Here is a 19272-nt window from a genome sequence, read left to right as displayed (position 1 = left end):
GGAGGGTCAGGGGCTTAGACTCCGTCCCGGTCCCTTCCCCGCAGCCCACTGGGCGGCAGGGCGCTGCAGGAACAGGCGCTCCCGAAGCCAGCGTGTCCCACGTGACAGGACATGGCCCCAGCGCTGTGGGTAGGGCTCTCTGGTAGGTCCCGCGGGTCGGGAAATGAGGCGGGGAGTCCTGGGGGCTGCAGCACCCGCCTCCTCTGGTCGCCACCATCACCGGAGGGTGGAGGGACGGCTCTAAACCCTGTCCCATTGTCTTTCAGGACAAACACCACGATGCTGCTCATGAAATCATCGAGACCATCCGGTGAGTGTGGCACCTGCTGGGGCGGGGCCTCAGGGGCGGGGCCTCGGGGTGGGCCAGTCCTGAGTTCCCAGCAGCCCCCCAGCTGTGCGCTCCCCCATTCCTCCATGCTGATCTGTGTCAGCATCGTCAGCATCGAGGTGGCTTGGGAAGCGGGGCTGTGGGGTCAGGGGTCAAGTCCTCTGAGTGTGACCCAGGACAGGTCTTGGTGCTTCGTGAGCTGGCTTCCTGTGGAAGAGGCTGGAAATCCTGAGTGGCCAGCTTCCCAAGGGACCCCCCCCTCCTCTCTCGCCTCATCACCTTGCTTTACTCTTCTCCTGTGGGGTTTGGTGTGACCTTTGGGTTTGGGCTGCTCTTCCCTCTGTGAGCCTGCCCCGTGCTGTGCAGAGGAGGCCGGGTGCCCAGGAGGCTGACCCGGGCGAGATCTGGGAGGAGGGCCGCCGGCTGTGCTTCTAGTGGGCTGTCTCCTCACGTGGGACCTGAGGGTCTGCGACAGCCTCCAGAGTGCCCTCGGGGGCCCACGCGTGGAATCCTGCGACCGCTCTTGGCTTTAGATGTTCCACGTGTGTGACCGTGGCCCTGGCATCCCGCTGCATTGTTCCTTAAAATCCTTAGCTCTGTAGCCACTGCCTGGGCCACACGCCATTAGATCCACTCGAACCTGGGGCGGACGGGCTGGCAGTGCCCCAAGGAGGAGTCAGGATTGGGGCCTGGGCTGTGACGTGAGGCCCCGTCCTGCCCCTGGTGGCTGAGTGGCCTCAGACTCCCTGAGATTGTTTTCTCTGCTCTCGGGTCTGAGCAGGGCCTCCTGCAGGATTGTCTGGAAGACTGAGTGAAATCATGGGTGTGAGTCTTGCAGGGTGGGCCTGTCCAGGGGTGGTGCTGAGAATTTGGGATCTACTTTTTTTGTTGTTAATGGTGTAATATGTCATAAAAATAATGGTTTAGTTTTAAACAAGACTGCTGGTTAGGAAGTGGGGCTGTGTGATTAGGCAGGGGGCGCTGAGTCGGCCAGCCTGGGTTCTCACCCACTCCCCGGAGCCGAGCTGGAGCCGAGTGAGCTCCAGGGGCGGGTCAGCCTCCCCACCTGCCTCCTTTCTGCAGGGAGGGGGTGTCCCTGCAGTGCGGGGCGTCAGGACTGGGTTTGCAGCTGTCTAGCCGGGCCTGGTCCTCATCTCACAGGCGACTTCACCTCCTTCCCTCGTGTCCCCGAAGGCGGGTTCTGTTCACTGGCAAAGACAGTGGTTACCTATTTTGTTTTTCCTCTTATTTTACTTTTTATCCCGGAGGATTTACGACATGCCTAGAGGTAGGCAGTGGGTGTGATGAGCCACCCAGCCCAGCACTCGCCGACTCTCAGCTGCTCTTGTTTCACCTGTACCTCCACTCACTTTCTTCTTTTCCATGTTAGGGTTTATTATGACACAGTAGAGGTGTGGTTGAAGTGCAGGAGACTGCATGTGTGGAAAGTGTACAGTGGCCGACGTGGATGCGTGGGTGTCCCCATGTACCAGTGTACAGAGGAGTCACCCCTGTGTTTCCTTGTGCCCTCTCTCGGCCACCTCTCCCTCCCTTCTGTCCCAGGCAGCCCAACCTGCTTTCTGCCACTGTGGATTACTTTGCACTTTCTAGAATTTTACATTTTTAAAAAATGTAACAATAGTTTTTCCTTTTTATTCGTGAGGAGTGCATCATTGCAGGATGGACCACAGTTCGCTCATTCGTTTACCAGATGACAGGCATGTTTGGGTGGATCTCGATTTTCGGCAATTGTAAATGAAACTGTTGTAAACATCCCGCAGAGGTTTTTGTGTGGACACATCTCCCTTCCTTCTGCGTAAATACCCGGGGATGGGATTGCTGGGTTGTGCTTGAAGACAGGCTGCCAAGGTGTTTTCCAAAGGGACCGCCCCACTTGGCGCTGCAGGCAGCGGTGCAGGACCGCTCCCGTGGCTCCCGTTGTTGGCAGGTGATGTTCACTGGGTTGTTTTTGCTGGTCCTGTTCGAGTCATGTGGTGGTATCATTGCGGTTTTGATGAGAGTTTTCCTAATAATTGATGATTTTCATCATCTTTTGCCTGGTTTTAAAAACTGGTTGTTTTTTAATTATGGAATTTTGAGCATTCTTTATCATTGTGATTTATCCTTATCAGGTATGTTTTCTTCTGGTCTGTGGCTTGTCTCTTCATGCTCATGACATTGTCTTTTAAAGATCTGATATCTTAAATTTTGATAGAAGTCCAGTTTATCACCTTTTTTTTTTTTATAGTTTGTGGGTTTTTTGCATGCTAAGACGTGTTTGCCTAACTCAAGGTCACAAAGATTTTCTCCTATGTTTTCTGGAAGTTTTATAGTTTGGGTTTTACATTTACATCTTTTCATCCATTTTGAATAAATTTTTACATGTGGTGCAAAGTATGGGCTCAAGTTTATTGTTTTGCATGCCAGACGTCCAGTAGTTCCAGCAGCATTTGTTGATGAAACTGTCCTTTCTCTGTGGAATCTCCTTGTCACCCTTGTGAAAGATCAGTTGACAGTGTACCAGGTGGTTTATTTCTAGACTCTGTTCTGTGCTGCTGATTCATGGCTCTCTCCTTTGGGCAGTACAAAGCCTTGGTTACCACAGCTTTATGGTAAGCTTTGGAATCAGACAGAGTCAGTCCTCCATCTTTGTTCTTCTTTTGAAATGTTGCTTTGTTTATTCCATCTCCTTTGCATTTCCATGTAAATATTAGAATCAGCTTGTTGATTTTTGCACAGTTTAGTTAGGAATTGAATCTGTAGGTCATCTTGGAGAGATTTACCATCACTGTTGAGTCTTCCAATCCATGAACATGGTATACCTTTGCACTTACTTAAGCCTTTCAACACTTCTCTTGGCAACTCTGGCATTGCAGTGTGGAGGTCTTGGATAACCTTTTGTTAGGTTTATTCCTAGCTCATTCATGCTTTTGGCACTACCATAAGTGGGATTGTGTGTTAAATTTTATGTTCTATTTGCCTTCTGGTAGTGGGTAAAAATACTGTTGATTTTTGTGTACTAACCATGACCTTGTGCTTAATTCATCAATCCTAGTGGTAGTTTTATAGATTTCCTGGGGTTTGCTGTGGAAATAATTGTATCACCTGTAAGTGGGGACAGCGTTACTTCTTCCTTTACAGGCTTCATGATTTCATTTCTTTTTCTGGACCTTATTGAATTGCCTGGGACCTTCAAGACTGTTTTGCAATGAAGTGGTGAAATCTGGTATTCTTGCCTTTTCCCTGATCCTGGTGGGAAAGATTTAGTCTTCCACCACTGAGGTGATGTTAGCTGTAGGTTCTTCACAGATGCCCACTATGAGTTTGAGGAATTCTCTACTATTCCTGGTGTTGTTTTCCCTAGGTGTGACAGTGGTATCCACTTATGTTTAAAAAAAAAAGAAGCCATAACTTTTACAGTTAAATACTGAAATATTTATGGATGAAAACGTCACATGTGGTCTGCTTCCAAATAGTATGGAATGGGTGCAGAAAAAGTATTTGACAAAAAAGTGTTCCTGATAAGAGCTCTGAGTACAGCAAGAGGCACGTGGCATCTACATGTCTTGCCATGATGACATTAACTTGGATCATGTGGTTGAGGTGGTATCTTCCAGATTTCTCCAGTGTAAAGTTACTGTTTTCCCCTTTTTAATTAATAAAAATCGTGGGGGAAATATTGGGTTGGCCAAAAGGTTCATTCGGGTTTCTGAACAAACCTTTTGGCCAGCCCAATACTTGGAGGCTGTGCAGATATCCTGTTTCTCCTTGGACTTTTGCTTCTGATTTTAGCATCCAGATGTGGGTCTCACCTGCAAGGACTAGTTACTGGGGCATTTGAAAGATACTTTTTTTTCTTTTTTGGCCGTGCTGCGCGGCATGCGGGATCGTAGTCTGAACCCGTGCCCACTGCAGGGGAAGCGCAGAGTCTTAACCACAGGACCGCCAGGGAAGTCCCAAAAGGTGCTTTTCTGTTTCCGTCATTCTCCCTCCATTTATTAATTGGAACTCTTCTGTGAGGAAGGGTTGTTCCTCCACAGGCATTGACTTCATTCTGTGGGTCATACCCCGCTGCTGCATTACTTGTTTTGCTCCTCAGACTGTTCCTGTGCTGGCCTGGGGGGCTCTTTGGGTTTGTGCCCAGTCCCTTTGACTTGGCCCTGCCCACTCGGAGCACATCCTCACTTTCTGGAGCCGCCAGATGCTCCAGAGTCATCTTGAATTTGCTGTGTCCCAGCCCAAGAGTCGGCCACTGCTCCAGAGAGCTCTGGTTTTTCCCCTGGAGAAGAGTTTGTGCTGTTTTTTGTTTTTAATTAATTAATTAGTTAATTTTTATTTTTGGCAGTGTTAGGTCTTCGTTGCTGCGCGCAGGCTTTCTCTAGTTGCGGCGAGTGGGGGCTACTCTTCGTTGCGGTGCGCAGACTTCTCGTTGCAGTGGCTTCTCTTGTTGTGGAGCACGGGCTCTAGGTGTGTGAGCTTCAGTAGCTGTGGCTCACGGGCTTAGTTGCTCTGCGGCATGTGGGATCTTCCCAGACCAGGGCTCAAACCTGTGTCCCCTACATTGGCAGGCGGATTCTTAACTGCTGCGCCACCAGGGAAGCGCTGTGCTGGTTTTTGAGAATGGGTTGTTTGTCCTCTTACTGAGCTATAGAAGTTCTTAACATATTCTCACTGAGCGCCTAGTGAGATAGTGTATGTGCATAGTGTGGCTGATTGCAGCTTGAATGGCATCTTGATGAGTGGAAGTTTTTAACTTACCAATTTATTCTTTGATGGTGGGTCGTCTGGGTCATATCCAGGAAATCTTTGCCTGCAGAGTCATGCAGTTATTCTCCTGTTTTCTTCAGGAAGCTTTGTGGTTTTAGCTTTTACATCCAGGTTTAAGATCGATTGTGAATTAATCTTTGTTTATGTCTGATGAGGGTTTGTGTTTATGGGGGTCAAGATTTTTTTTTTCCATTCAGTATTTGATCCTTCTAGTCTCATTTGTTGAAAAGATGTTCCTTTCCCCATCAAATTGCCTTGGTGCTTTTGTCAAAAGTCAGCTGTTAAAATGTAGTCTATCTGTGGATTCCATGTCCTGTACCATTGATCTGTTTGTTCACCTCTCTGCCAATACCACACTCTTGGTTACTGTAGCTTTACATTAAGTCTTAAATTAAGGCAGTGTGAATCTTGCAACAGTGCTGTTAGTTTTGAAGACTATTTTGGCTGTTCGGGATTCTCTGCCTTTTTTATGTCAATTTGAGAATCACCTTGTCTGTTACTCAGAAAAAAGCCTACTGGACTTTTTTATAGGAATTATTTTGCAGTTCAGTTTGAGGAGGAGATTTAACAATATTTAGTCTTGTATTCCATGAGCATTGTTTGTTTGTTTCTATATTTACTATTATGTTGTCTTTAATTTTTCTCAGTGATGTTTTGTTGTTTTCAATGTAGAGGTCTTGCAAATTTTTCATTAAGATAATCCCGAAGTATTTACATTTCAATGTTGGTTTTTTTTACATTTATTTATTTATTTTTGGCTTCGTTGGGTCTACGTTGCTGCACGCAGGCTATCGCTAGTTGTGGCAACCAGGGGCTACTCTTCACTGCGGCACGGGGGCTTCTCATTTGCAGTGGCTTCTCTTGTTGCGGAGCACGGGCTCTAGGTGCACGGGCTTCAGTAGTTGTGGCTCGCAGGCTCAGTAGTTGCAGAATGCAGGCTGTAGGGTGCGTGAGCTTCAGTAGTTGTGGTGCACAGGCTTAGTTGCTCCGTAGTATGTGGGATCTTCAGTAGTTGCGGCGCTCTAGAGCCCGCGAGCCACAACTGCGGAGCCTGCCTGCCACAACTACTGAAGCCCATGCGCCTAGAGCCCATGCTCCACAACAAGAGAAGCCACCGCAGTGAGAAGCCCGTGCACCGCAACAAAGAGTAGCCCCCGCTCGCTGCAACTAGGAGAAAGCCTGCGTGCAGCAACGAAGACCCAACACAGCCAAAAATAAATAAATAAATTTATTTAAAAAAAAGAAAAATTGTTCCTTTTTAAAATTCTTTCTTGCTGGCATTTATAAATATAGTTGACCTTTGTCCTGTGACCTTGCTGAATTCACATGAGTTCTGGTAGGTCCTCTGTAAATTCCTTAGGATGGTCTGTGTATTGAGTCATGTGTATGTGAGTAGGGACAGTTTTGCGTCTTCCTTCCCGGCCTTTATTCTGTGCATTCCTTTTTCCTGCCTGTGGTGCTGTCCAGGACCTGTGGTAGAAGGCTGAAGGTCCCTGCCCATGCCATCCTTGGGGAGCGCAGGATCGCACCACCAGCTTGGTGCTTGGCTGCGGGGGCCCTTGCCTTCTGTGCTAGGGGCCTCCCAAGGGAAAGCAGGTGTGCTGGACAAGAGCTCCCCAGCGGTGAAGGCGCTCACCCTGAAGGCCCAGGGGGAGAGGCTCTGATGACCATGGGGGCAGTGACTCCAGGGGCCCTTGGGTCTGAGGGAGCCGGGGGCTGGGGGGGATGACACATGGAAGCCAGCACTGCTCAGCTGCTGTGGTGACTGTGAGCTTGGGCGGGTCTCGCAGGGAGGGGAGCCAGACCCCTGACGTGGGAGCACCGGCCACCAGTGGCTAGGGCCGGTACGTGTGTTTGGAGGGGCCTGGGGTCTGTACAATGGAGAAAACTACCTGCTGCTGGGTGAGGCAGTCTCGCTGGATGACACAGGGACCCGGGCGGGCACAAGAGAGCCAGCTCTTCTTCCTCTCCAGGCCTGTGGTCTCCTTGTGCCCCTCCTGGCAGAGCCCCAGGCAGCAGCAGGCTTGTTGCTGAGAGACAGTAGCTCCACCACGACCCCATGCCCTTCATCAGGCGGGAGGGTGGCTCTTTCCATTTCTGTTTTCCTGTAAGTTTTTATGTGAATAGGAATTGAATTTCGTCGTGTGCGTTTTCTGCATCTGTTGAGGCGATCGTATGACTTTTTTTCTCTTTTATTCTCTTAATGAGGTAAATTACAGTGACTAGTTTGTTTTTGTCTTTGTTTTTGTTTTTGTTTTGGCCGTGCCACATGACACGTGGGATCTTAATTTCTCAACCCGGGATCGAAGCCGTGCCCCCTGCAGTGTAAGGGCAGAGTCTTAACCACTGGACCGCCCGGGAAGTCCCTACAGTGACTAGTTTTAGAATGTTAAACAACTTTTCATTCCTGGGAGAAACTCTACTTGAATAAGATGTATTACTGACTTCGGTTTACTAATATTTCTAAAGGATTTTTGTGTCTGTGTTTGTGAGGGACACTGGTCTGTAGATTTCCTTCCTCATGATGACTTTATCTTTACAAGGCTTTGTCTTTCTCTGGTTTTGCTGTCAGGGTAACGTTGGCCTCATAAACCTGAAAAGGATTAGTGTTACTTCTCCAGTGATTCATAGAATTCACCAGCGAAGCTACCTGGGCTTGGAGTTTCTTTGTGGGAGGTATTTGATTAGGAAGTCACGTTCTGTAATACCTATAGGGCTATTCAGATGTTTCTTCTTCTGTCAGTTTTGGTAATTTGTGTCTTTCAGGGAATTTGTTCATTTCTCCCAAGTTGTTGAGTTTATTGACATGCCATTTTTCATAATATCCCTTAATTTCCTTTTATTCTCTGTAAGTTCTGTAGTGATGACTCTTCTTTCACAACTTTTCTCAAGATTGTATCAGGATCCAATCAGGGTTACACCTTGGGATTGGTGGATATATTTTTGTCTTTCGGTCCGCAGGTTCCCTCTCCATCTCTTTTTTTCCCTTGCAGTGTTTTTTTGTTTCTTGGGATCTTAGTTCCCCAACCAGGCATTGAACCCAGGCTCTTGGAAGTGAAAGCTCTGAGTGCTAACCACTGGCCTGGCCCACCAGGGAATTCCTTCAGTGTGTTTGTTGAAGAAGCCCCGTTGTTTGTCTTGGAATTAGTTAATTCTTCAAATAATAGTTCCCTTTCATTTCTGGTCGATACGTTGCTTTTCAGACTCCCTGATTTGAGCTGATTTGATTTCCTAGACCCTGTAACACATTAAGTCCATTTAGCTCCCAATGGACAACATTGTTGGAACTTGAAGCAACGTAATACTTGTGTAATTCATAAGGACAGCATCATTGTAATGATGGCATTGTAAACTTCACAGCCTTTTTTTTTTTTTTTTTTTTTGCGGTATGCGGGCCTCTCACTGCTGTGGCCTCTTCCGTTGCAGAGCACAGGCTCCGGACGGGCAGGCCCAGCGACCATGGCTCACGGGGCCCAGCCGCTCCGCGGCATGTGGGATCTTCCCGGAGCGGGTCACGAACCCGTGTCCCCTGCATTGGCAGGCGGACTCTCAACCACTGCGCCACCAGGGAAGCCCCACAGCCTTTGTTTTGAAGTAACACCTCCCTTCACTCTTTCACATTTTGAGTTGGGTAACGAGGATGTTTTGTTTTCGTATTTGTAGAGTAAAGAGTGTTTAGGAACAGTGTCGAGAGTAAAAACTAGAGCACTAATACTAGTTTTCTTCGTGTTTCAGGTGGGTCTGTGAAGAAATCCCAGATCTCAAGCTCGCTATGGAGAATTATGTTTTAATCGACTACGACACCAAAAGGTAAGCCGGGTTCTGCCTGGGCTGCGTCTCCACTTGGGACGGGCTCAGCGTGTGTGGACACAGCCTATAATTAGATCTTCCTCGATGCTGCAGGCTGATGGGAAAGTTCCTTTTAGAGTTTCCTTTCAGAGCCAGCATTGAGTTATTTTGGTAGGAAATGTTTATCCAATATTGGCAGAGGCTGTCAGAGTGAGGACATAATTGGACACTGCACGTTGCAGCAACTGGGATTGGTGTGTGTGTGAAACTACCCCAAGTTAGGAGTCACTCTTCACGGCAGGCAGCTGCCAGCGCCGGCGGCCTGGCCTGGGGAGCTTTGGTCCCTGCCCAGCTCTGGTCAAGGTCTCACTTGGCTTTGGCCACGTCTAGCAGTTTCCTACAGCCACATCCTGGGTCTCCAAGGAGAGTCCTCTGGGTGGGGAAGGGCGAGGCCGTGTCTGGAATGCCTGCCTGGAATTTTTTTTTGTTTTTCTTTGAGAAACGCTCCTGCCTGTCTCTGTCCTTGGCAGGCTCGAGGTGGCACGCAGGCTCGGGCTTAAGTAGCTGCTTATGGCAGAGAACGCGGCCCCGAGGCGCCCTCGAGCCCCGCACAGGCCCTGCTGCCAGGCCTGCTCACGTGGGCTCACTTCCGTGTTTGGAGGACTTGTGGTCCTGGCCGGCCTTCCGAGCCTCAGTCAGCCCCTGGTCCCAGCCCCTTGCCTCCTCCTCCTCCCCGTTCAGTCATCAGCACTTGCTGTTGTGACAAGAGGCCACCCGTGCTGGCCCCTGGTCCAGAGCAGCCAGAGCCCCGCAGCGTCGGCACAGGTGGCCGCACGGCCTTGGGCGGGCAGCGCATCCATGGGTCCTGACCCCTGATAAGGACACCTCCTGCCCCTGGGGCGAGGGCGCCTGTGGCCGCTGACCTTGAATGATGGTCTCGAGGTCCGTGCAGCTCACGTCTCTTGATGGTTGAGTGCCGTGGGCCTGGCCTAGAGCAGCTGGGGTGCTTAAAGTCACTTTTGGTGCAAGGTGCTTGCAGGTGGGAGTTTGGTGTTCTTCCCTCCGTGTTCAGCCAGTTGAGGAAAGACTGGAAGGACGTGGGGCTGGGAGAGGGCAGGGGGCCGTCTGACGGTGCCCACCCCAGGGACCCGTGTGACCTCAGGGTCTGTGACAGCAGGGCCGGCGCAGAGAGCCGAGCTCCTCTGTCTGGTGGATCCCGGCAGGGATCAGGGTGCCCAGGTTCCCCTGAGCTTCCGTGTTGCTCATCCTCCCAGGAAAAGGTCTCTTCCAGGGTGTAGCCAGAGGCTTTGAAGGAGGTGTAGAAGTCAGAACACAAGGAAGTGAGGTTGTGAACTAGTGCGTTGTTTTCTCCCTGAGGCCCGCGTAGGAAGACAGGAGCTGGAGATGGACTGGCCATCGCGTCCACCCTTCCATTTCGAAGAGTGGGTGCCTGGGGCCAGGGACAGGCGTGTCACTCACAGACACTGCACTCGGGTGGCTGCTGGGCCATGCTCCCTGGGACCCCGCGGCCCAGTGCTGGGCTGGACCCCTCTCGCCTGTGCACGTGGTTAGCTCCCCTGGAATGTGGGTTTCCTGCCTTGTTACGGCGTGTCAGCCTGCTCCCAGCGTGTTGGAGCCGCGTATCCCTCGCTGTGTGTCTGTGTGTGAGTTTCACAGGCTTCAGCCGCGCCTGCTCTTTCCTGCTCGAGATCTCTGGCTTTTCAGCTGCAGCTGCCATTCTAGGAAACTGAACTTGCCATATGGTTACAGGTCCCAGTTGAATTCTTTTACTTCTGTTAGGAAGGAAGGAAGGCGCACTTAAATTCCCAGAGCCCTTCCAGGGCCAGGGTCGTGGGCCGGGGGGTCTTGAAGATGCAGGGGGGGAGGGGCTGCAGGGGGTGCTTCCTGCACCCCCGTATGCGTCCTTGGGTTCCCCGGGGTCCTGGCGTCTCACTGGGGAGCAGCCGTCTTGCTGCCCTGCCTGTAGGGGGCGTTGGACGGGCCCCCGAGTGACAGCCCCTCCCCTGTGCAGTGCAGGCACCAGGCACAGCCCCGCACTGCAGGCGTCGGGCAGGTCATCCTCCGCGGGGCCATCCCAGGCAGCCCCCGCCCCATCTCTCAGTGCCAGTGGTGACAACCACAAATGGCCCCACATACCGCTCCGGGGTACCCCTGGGTTAGGGGGTTCCATTGAAAACTCATTCCCTTGGTGTTTGGGAGAACCTAGTCTTGTTAAAAACTCCCGACAGCTCCCTCATTAAGTGTCTAACACAGGCTGCTTAAATCTGTGAAAGTGTCAGAAACTTAAACAGGTATAGTAAACAGAAGTGCTGTCGGCGTGAGGGGGGAGGTGCTGACCCTACTCTCTGCAGAGCCGGGGTGTCGGCCGTCGTCTCCTTCCACCCGACCAGCAGAGTGGGAGCCCTTTCTGCCTGAGCCTGGCCCTCAGCGCCCCGGCTGTCCCCCCACCCACTCAAGTTAGGCCAAGGGGTAAACATGGAGGCCCCCCCACCCCCGGCTAGGACAGGGAAAGGGCGGCCCAGCCCTGGGGCGGTGGGACTTCATTGCATCCATGGGTTGGGGGTGAGGCGGCCTTGGTCCCGCCCGCCTCTCTCTGCTGTGGTAGCCGTTTCCCCACCCAAGGCCTGCAGGGCACCGCTGCCCGAGGCTTTGACCCGTGAACCGACCCCTCCGCCCTGGTCTCGAGGCCCCATGATGCCCCTGGGACCTCTGCCCCCTCCCACGAGGCCCAGTGGCTTGTTCCGAGCTCGGCAGTGGCCAGCGGCTATCACCTGCCTCTTTCAGCTTCGAAAGCATGCAGAGGCTCTGTGACAAGTACAACCGGGCCATCGACAGCATCCACCAGCTGGTATGTGGCCTTTACCCGCCCCTCGGGCCCGCCTCCTCCTCCAGGTCCACGCTGTGCTTCAGGACCCCGTTGCCTGTCGAGTCTCCTGGGTGCTTCAGCCCGGCCCCTGAGGCCCTGGGAGTGCAGAGCCTGCAGCACCCCAGGGCGTTGGACCCTGTAGTGGGTAGGAGGTGGGGAACCGCAGCCGCTGTGACGCAGACGGTCGGGACTGAGCGGCCTCATTACTTCCAAAGGGGTCCCGGGCCCTGGTGCGCCCCCGGGGGCCACGGCAGGCGGGCGGGTGACAGGGAGCCTTCCTGGGGCTTCTCCGTCCTTCACCCACCCCTCGGGCACTCTGGGCGCTGGGACAGACCAGCTAGGAGAGGGGAGCTGTGCTGGGGAGCTCACACTGCTTGGGTCCAGGGGTGCACACGTGTGCACACGTACCCCCGCACGGGTACATGCATGCATGCAGGTTCATACTACACACATCCACACACAGGCTCACACACACGCTCCCGCACACATGCGTCACCATTGGGGGCAGCGGCATGGCCGGCGGGGCGGGGCCCAGGTGGACCGACTGGCGCCCCCTGTGCCGCAGTGGAAGGGTACCACGCAGCCCATGAAGCTGAACACACGGCCGTCCACGGGGCTCCTGCGCCACATCCTGCAGCAGGTCTACAACCACTCGGTGACCGACCCCGAGAAACTCAACAACTATGAGCCCTTCTCCCCGGAGGTGTACGGGGAGACTTCCTTCGACCTGGTCGCCCAGATGATCGACGAGATCAAGATGACCGAAGACGACCTGTTTGTGGACCTGGGTAGCGGTGAGTGTGGGCCACGCCCATGTGCCCGCCGGGAGGGATCCGGGGCAAGTGCTAGGCAGTGGGGGGGGCCCTGACCCTGCAGTCCTGAGTCAGTACACCCCTCTCCCCACCCGGCAGGCCGCAAACCAAGCCCGCCTTTCTGGTGCCCAGAAAGCTGCCCCTTCACTCCTGCTAAGCCAGCCTGAGAAGGTCCGTGGGCTCCGCCCAGCCGCCAGCGCTGAGCTGCAGCTCTGCTTCTCACCCCCCCCCACCCCTGGCCTGCTCCTGCTGAGAGGAGAGCCCTGCTCCCTGTGCCCTCAGGCCTCTTGGCCGCACTCCCTCCTGCTCCCTCCCGGGCCTGGGGCTGCTCCTGGCTCTTGGCCCACAGGTGGCCCCAGGGACCACCGAGGCAGACCAGCCCCCACCTTGCTGGCGGTCCCTCCCCTCTTCCCACACTCACCAGCCCAAGCGGCCCCCCTGCTTGCTCACGGGGTGTCCTTCTGCACAGAGTCGAGACTCCTGGGGGTAGGGCCTGGCAGGCACACACGTGGCACACCGTGCTGCCTGAGTAGGCATTGGGCTGACTGGTTCCTGGTGGGACCCGTGAGGTCACGGGCTGATGGGGGGGGGCTGTCCGGCATGTTGTTGGGCAGCTCCATCAGGAACCCCCAGCACAGCCCGCTGGGGCATCTCTGCCATCCCATGTGACCTGCTCACAGACCCGAAAGTCCCATCTCAGCCGGGCAGGGGCCCTGCAGATGGGGACGAAGACGGCTTCTTTCATGGTGACATCATCGGTTTAAGTCCTTTTTAAGTGTATGATTCATATTTTGATAAGAATGCACGTACTTCAAAGGTCATTTCTCTAAAAGCCTGTAAAACTCCCCTAGTGTCAAAAGGCTCATGATTTCTCAGAAGCGCCAGCCTCCTCAGGCCGAGCTCTCCACGCCTTCCCCCTGTCCCCTGGGAGAGACCGCTCGTCCTCTCCCCTGTTTACCCCGTGTTTCTGAATAGAGATTTGTTTTCATCATTGGAGTACATTCTATTCAAAATGGGAAGTCAAGGGGCTCCTGACACTTTATTTAAAGTGCAACCGATCTAAGTTCAAGGAGAGACCATTTAAAAAGCTTCCTTTTGTCGTGAAGGCTAAATGCCCGCAGACTCTGCCTGCGTCCTACTGGTGTGTGCGTGCGGTGCGGGGCTCTCCCACCCCCTCTCTGAGCCCGCTTCAGACTCGAGCTGCGAGCTGGCCATGTAGTGGAACAGTGGTGTGTCCGGGGCGGGCGGGAGCCTTCCCGAGGAGTTCCTGGGTCCCACATAGCGGGGTCTGTGTCTGGACAATTAATGCCACGTGGGGCCGTGGACCAAGGACGGATTCTGGTTGGGGGACTGTGGAGTGTTGTCCTTGGATGATGAAGTGGAACCCAGATGGCTGTCCCCTGGTGGCTGCTCAGCCCACGGCCTGGGGCATTTGAACACATTCTGTGACCTCGGAGAGCGCTCGGGCACCTTCGCTGAGAGCCTGTGGCCTCTGCCTGGTGACCTTGTGGCCATCGCCCCAGTGGCTGGGGTGTGGCCTCTGTCACAGTGCACACCTGACACCTGCTGCTGTCTGTCTGTCTCTCTCTCTCTCTGAAGGAGTGGGCCAGGTTGTGCTGCAGGTCGCTGCGGCTACCAACTGCAAACATCACTATGGTGTCGAGAAAGCTGACATCCCGGCCAAGTACGCGGAGGTGAGCGCTTCTGGGCTCTGGGCGTGGTTGCATCTGTTGCTTTTCTTTCTAACCTTGGTTTGTGGTGGCCTGTGGGTCAAGGGCGTGGCCTGTGCCGGGGGTCAAGGGGAGGGGAGTTCCCCCAGCACCGTGGGGTCAGCTGGCATCACCCTTGTGCCGGCGTCTGCCTGGGGGACGGCAGAGTCTGGGGAGAGCTCACGTCTGAGCGGCGTCATCCCCACAGGAACGTGTTTAGAGTTGTGATTCGCACGCCCGCTGACTCGGGTTCCCTGTGGTCGGGAGCCTTTGCCAGGAACCCCGGAGCGGGCGGGCGAGGGGAGGAAGGGGGACTCGGGAGCCGTGGGTGCCATTCCGGCTGCCTGGTTCCTGATGGGCTGTCTGGTTCTGCTCCCTTGCAGACCATGGACCGAGAGTTCAGGAAGTGGATGAAATGGTATGGAAAAAAGCATGCAGAATACACAGTGAGTGCCACCGCTCCATGCCCCGTGGCTGCTGGTGCAGTGCCTGCCCTGAGCCTCCGCCCCCGGGGACGGGGGCAGCTCCCCCACCCGGAGCCCCCTCCCCACCGCTTTCCACCCTCTGCCGGCCACTCTCATCCTCCCTCCTGGGGGCCCTTGCGGGCGCTCAGAGAACAGAGGTGGCCTACGTGGCGTTTCTCTTCCTCAGCCCCCCTGGCACTGGCAAGGCCTCAGAGCACCGGCTCTTTCAGAGGCAGCGCCCCTCCCGGGTTGGCACGTGGGGGCGGCAGGGTGCGGGCGAGGCGGCCTCTGCCCCGTCCGCGGGCCGGCTGAGGGCATCTTTCTCCTGCTTGCCCCCCGCAGCAGCGTGGGGCCCAGCGGATGAGTCCCCCAGCTGTCCCGGTGCCGCCTGCCCCTCTGCCCCTCACTCAGCATCGCTCAGCCCGGCCTTTCGACGCCGAGGTTCCTCGGGTCTCGCTCCTGGATCCTGGACGCTCTGGCCTCTCTCTCTGCTCCTCCTACCCAGGGTGTCCGCATCCGCATCCTCGGCTCGAGTGCGTTTCTGTGCTCAAGGCTCCATCAGTCTTTCTGCCAGGTTTCGGTTGCCTGTGGACGCACGGCCGCCATGCAGCCACCATCCCCTGGGCCGCTGCTGGGGCATCGCAGGGGGCGGGGTCCGCAACCGGATCTTCACCACACCCACCACTTCCCATCTCACGCCCCCCAGGTCACTTAGACCCCAGCTGGCTGCGACGTGGTCCTGATGCCCCCTCCCAGAGTTCCTTGCCGTGCTCGCTGCTCTCCCTGCGCCGTCCTGCGGGCAGGGTTGTGGGGCCAGAGTCGGCGTCCCCGTCGCCTCAGGGACCCAGAGTGGGTCACGTAATTGTAGGTGGGAGGCGGATGGGGGCGCAGGAGAGGGGGCTCCAGGCCCTTAGAACAGCCTAGCCATTTCTCCTTTCATGGGTCGTGCCCTCGGTGTCGTGTTTAAAAAAGCCAAGCCTCAGCTTACCTAGATTTACCCTCATGGTATCGTATAGGAGTTCTGTGGCTGTGCGTTTTGCCTGTAGGTTCGTGGTTTCTTTCTGGTTACTTCTTGTGGAGGGCGTGAGGTCTGCATCTACATTCATTTCTCCGTGTGCAGACATTCAGCTGCCCTGCCCTGTCTGCTGCAGGGCTGCCTCTCTCTGTTGAGCCGTCTTTGTTGATTCGTCCAAGGCCAGCGGCCGCTGCGCTCCGTCCCACGCTCTCCCCGTGTGCTCTCTCAGTGGCACCACAGTGTCTTGACAGCTGCGTCTTCGTGAGACTCAGTCCTGAACCGCGTGGCATCGGGCCTCCAGCCTCGTTCTCCTCCTTCAGTGATGTGCTGGCCGCTCTGGGGGGTTTGGACTTGACTTCTGTCTGCGCTGCGCTGACGTACATCCATACCCTCATCCTGCAACCTTCCTGTAGTTACTGTGTTAGTTCCAGAGTTGTCGTCGTTTTCGTTGACTCTCTTGGATTCTCTACATAGGCGATAACATCACCTTTGAACAAAGGCAGTTTTATGTCTTCCTTCCCAGTCGGTACCCTTTCCTTTTCTTGTCTTATTGCATTAGCCGGGGCTTTTGGTGTGGTGTTGAGGAGCAGGGATGAGAGGGCACATCCTTTTCTTGCCCCTGATCTCAGCAGGAAAGCCTCGAGCTTCTCACCATGGGTATGATGTTAGCTTTGGGGTTTTTCTGTGGACGTTCTTTTTAAAGTTGACGCGGTTCACCTCTGTTCTTATTTTTGTTCCGGAAATCCTTATTGTGAATGGGTACTGGGTTTTGTTAGAGCTGCTTTTGCGTTGTGTGGTTGTCCTCTTTGGCCTGTTGAGGGGACAGAGTACAAAGGCTGGTGTACTTCCATGCCCGGGGTAAGTCCCGCCTGGCCCTGGGGTATAGCTCCTATTTCGTTGAGGGTATTTGCAGCCGAGAGGGATGCTGGTCTGTAGTTTTCCTTTCTCGTGATGCCTGGCTTTGGTATCAGGGTGGTGTGGCCTCGTGGTGTGAGCTCGGCTGTGCCCTCTCTGCTTCTGCTCTGCTGTTCTTGGACCAGGACTTGCACATCTACAGGCTGGGCCCAGCTCCCCTCCCCTTTTTCCTGGTGGGATTTCTTGCACGATTCTCTCCCCTCAGTGAAAAGTGAGGGGTGTATCCTCTGGCCTCCTGTGTCCCTCCTGCATCTGAAGTCCTCTGATGTTCGTTGTCAGGCTGAGGGCAGTCAGTCCAGTTGGTTTCTGTTTCCAGGAAACTTCTTCCTGCCCAGTCCCTAGATCCACTGGCATGCTGCTAAGAGTTCCTGGATGGTTTACCATTTTCCTAAGACCTTATGACCTCCTAAAACTTAGGTTTTTAAATTTAAGAAGTGCCTCCTGCTTCTGGTGAGAGGGCCAAGCTGTTCAATCCCGTAGTGTAGAAGTCTGCATCGACACAGGTCCCAGGGATGCCCCGATGGATCCGCGGGCAGCCTTCGCTGCTTTATTCGGAGTGTGGTTCTAGCTGTTGGTACAATCCCCGCGGCTGGAGGGAGAGGCGGGGGTGAGGCTGGTGGGCTGCCCGCCCCAGCGGGTCACCTCTCCTCCCTTCCTCCCCTCGTCACCTTTGGGCGGCAGCACCTGGCCTGGTGGGTGTTTGGGGGTCAGTGGCACGTCAGCTGGCTCATTGGCGGGGCTCCCTGTGTGTAAACCTTCTCGCTCTTTGGCCTCGTGAGATCCAGGGCGCTTGTCAGTTGCCCTTGCTCTGTGGCCTCGCGAGGTGGCTGTGAGCAGAACTCGGCTCAGAGGACTCTTGGTCGTGGCCTTGGCAGCCGTGTCCGGAGCGGCAGCCAGCTGTGCCTCTGGCGTCCACGTGGCCCTGCTCCAGGAGGGTGTGGCGACAGCCCCTGCCCAACGCCTGGATTTGGCAGGAGCTTGCCGGTTGGGTCTGGAAAGGTGCCCCCACTGTGGCTCTCTGTGGCTGGGAGCAGGTGCCCTGGTTGGCGGGCAGGGTCCTGCCCCTGTCACTTAGTAACTGAGGGGGGAACAAAGCCAGCAGGAGCCTCCGAGCCCAGTGTGTTTCCTGGCGTCTGAGCCGCCTCTTCAGTCCCTGCCCGGCCCTGCAGCCCACAGCTCTCCTCCCGTCGGAGACCCTGGGCCCTCCCTACGCCCGGCTTCTGCCTGCGTCTGTCACACCTCAGGGCGCCCCCTCCGCCTGGCGACAGCCGGGTGACCCCGTGCTGTCGGCCCCTGGCAGTGGGCCTGGCACACAGGTTTCCCTTGCCTGGGGCGGTGGCAGCCTCACAGAAGTGCTGTGTGGGGAGGTGCCTCTGGCCAGGTCCCCGGGCAGGCGGTGGCAGCCCCTGTGCCTTTGCGGGCTGGGGTCCGTTCTTCTCTCTTATGCCCGTGTACGTTTCTCCACACTGGAGGTCTTGGTTATCTTGGGCCAGTCACGGGTCCTTGGTGGGGGTGACATCTTCCTGGCACGGTTAACTCGGGCACACTGGCCCCAGCAACACAGAGCCGACTCGGCCAGTCTGTGTCAAGAGGCGAATGGCGGCGGGGCCGGGACAGTGGCTGTTTTCTTGCCTTGAACATGAGGCCACAACAGAGCAGTGGCGCTGTGGCTTGGATGGGTGAGCCCCCATGGAGAGAGAAGCCACATCAGGACGAGCCTGCGGGACCCCAGGACGCAGCAGACGTCGTCCTCGCATTGTGGTTTATTCAGAGACAGGATGGAGCAAAACCAGCAGAGGGAAGAGGCATAGGGTGGGTCCAGGGGACCAGGCGCAAGCTTCCAGACTCTATAGGACGCGCTTCACTCCCCCAAACGAGACGTGACAGCACGAGCGAGGTGTGTGCCCCAGGGAGGCTCACAAGACCCAGTGCCCGGGGGCTGTGGTCTGCTCTCTTGGCCGCAGAGACCCAGCCCAGGGTTCTCACTGGGGGCCGGTCAGCTGAGACCCCAGACTCCGGGAGGAGAGCAGGTGCCCGTGTGGACCCTGTGTTTTCCCAGAGAGTGTGCGGACAGGGAGCCCCCGAGGTCGGGTTCCAGACACCGAGCGCCCTTCTCAGGACACGGCCTCAGGCCTGCAGCTTGAGCGTTTTCCTGTGCGGCATCGTAAGGACTTTGGACTTGGGTCAGTGCCCCCGAGCCTGCTGGGCTGTGCGCAGGGAACCGTGGCAGCCTCACGAGGGGAGAGGACCCAGCGAGCAGACGCGGACGTCTGGGACGTAGACCTCCCACAGCACCTGGGTGTTTTAGGATGGCCATCTCCCTTCTGCCCTGCGGGGCTCGGCCCCTCGTGTCCCTGGGTGACTCCTGTGTGCTGGAGGGCGCCGGACTTGGCAGCTGCTCTGCCTGGGCGCCGTGGCATTCACAGGCTTCTACGCTTGGGGTCTTCCCTCCTGCCCAAGACAGGCTCAGGGGCCAGCCCTGCTGGGCGGCGCTGCCCCATCGCTGCCTGGAGGGCCTCCGGTCACCTGATGGCTTGTGGGGTGCAGATGGGGGCTGCCAGCAGCCACCTCCACCCTCCCCCAGAG

The 19272-nt window shown here is 55.6% G+C and overlaps 1 protein-coding gene across 1 annotated transcript in view; it reads left to right on the top strand.

Annotated features, from left to right (window-relative positions):
- The window catches only part of DOT1L (DOT1 like histone lysine methyltransferase), a 53161-nt gene that overhangs the window by 12441 nt on the left and 21448 nt on the right, over nucleotides 1–19272 (top strand). The window contains exons 2-7 of the mRNA XM_065874543.1: nucleotides 267–310; nucleotides 8831–8905; nucleotides 11690–11753; nucleotides 12337–12565; nucleotides 14183–14277; nucleotides 14676–14738. Of these exons, the coding sequence (XP_065730615.1) occupies nucleotides 267–310; nucleotides 8831–8905; nucleotides 11690–11753; nucleotides 12337–12565; nucleotides 14183–14277; nucleotides 14676–14738 (570 nt within the window). The remainder of the gene's footprint in view (nucleotides 1–266; nucleotides 311–8830; nucleotides 8906–11689; nucleotides 11754–12336; nucleotides 12566–14182; nucleotides 14278–14675; nucleotides 14739–19272) is intronic.

The sequence above is a fragment of the Phocoena phocoena genome, chromosome 3 (assembly GCF_963924675.1).
Source record: "Phocoena phocoena chromosome 3, mPhoPho1.1, whole genome shotgun sequence".
Classification (NCBI taxonomy): Eukaryota; Metazoa; Chordata; class Mammalia; order Artiodactyla; family Phocoenidae; genus Phocoena; species Phocoena phocoena.
The sequence above is the reverse complement of the archived record's forward strand: the minus strand, read 5'-3'. Positions and strand labels throughout refer to the sequence as shown.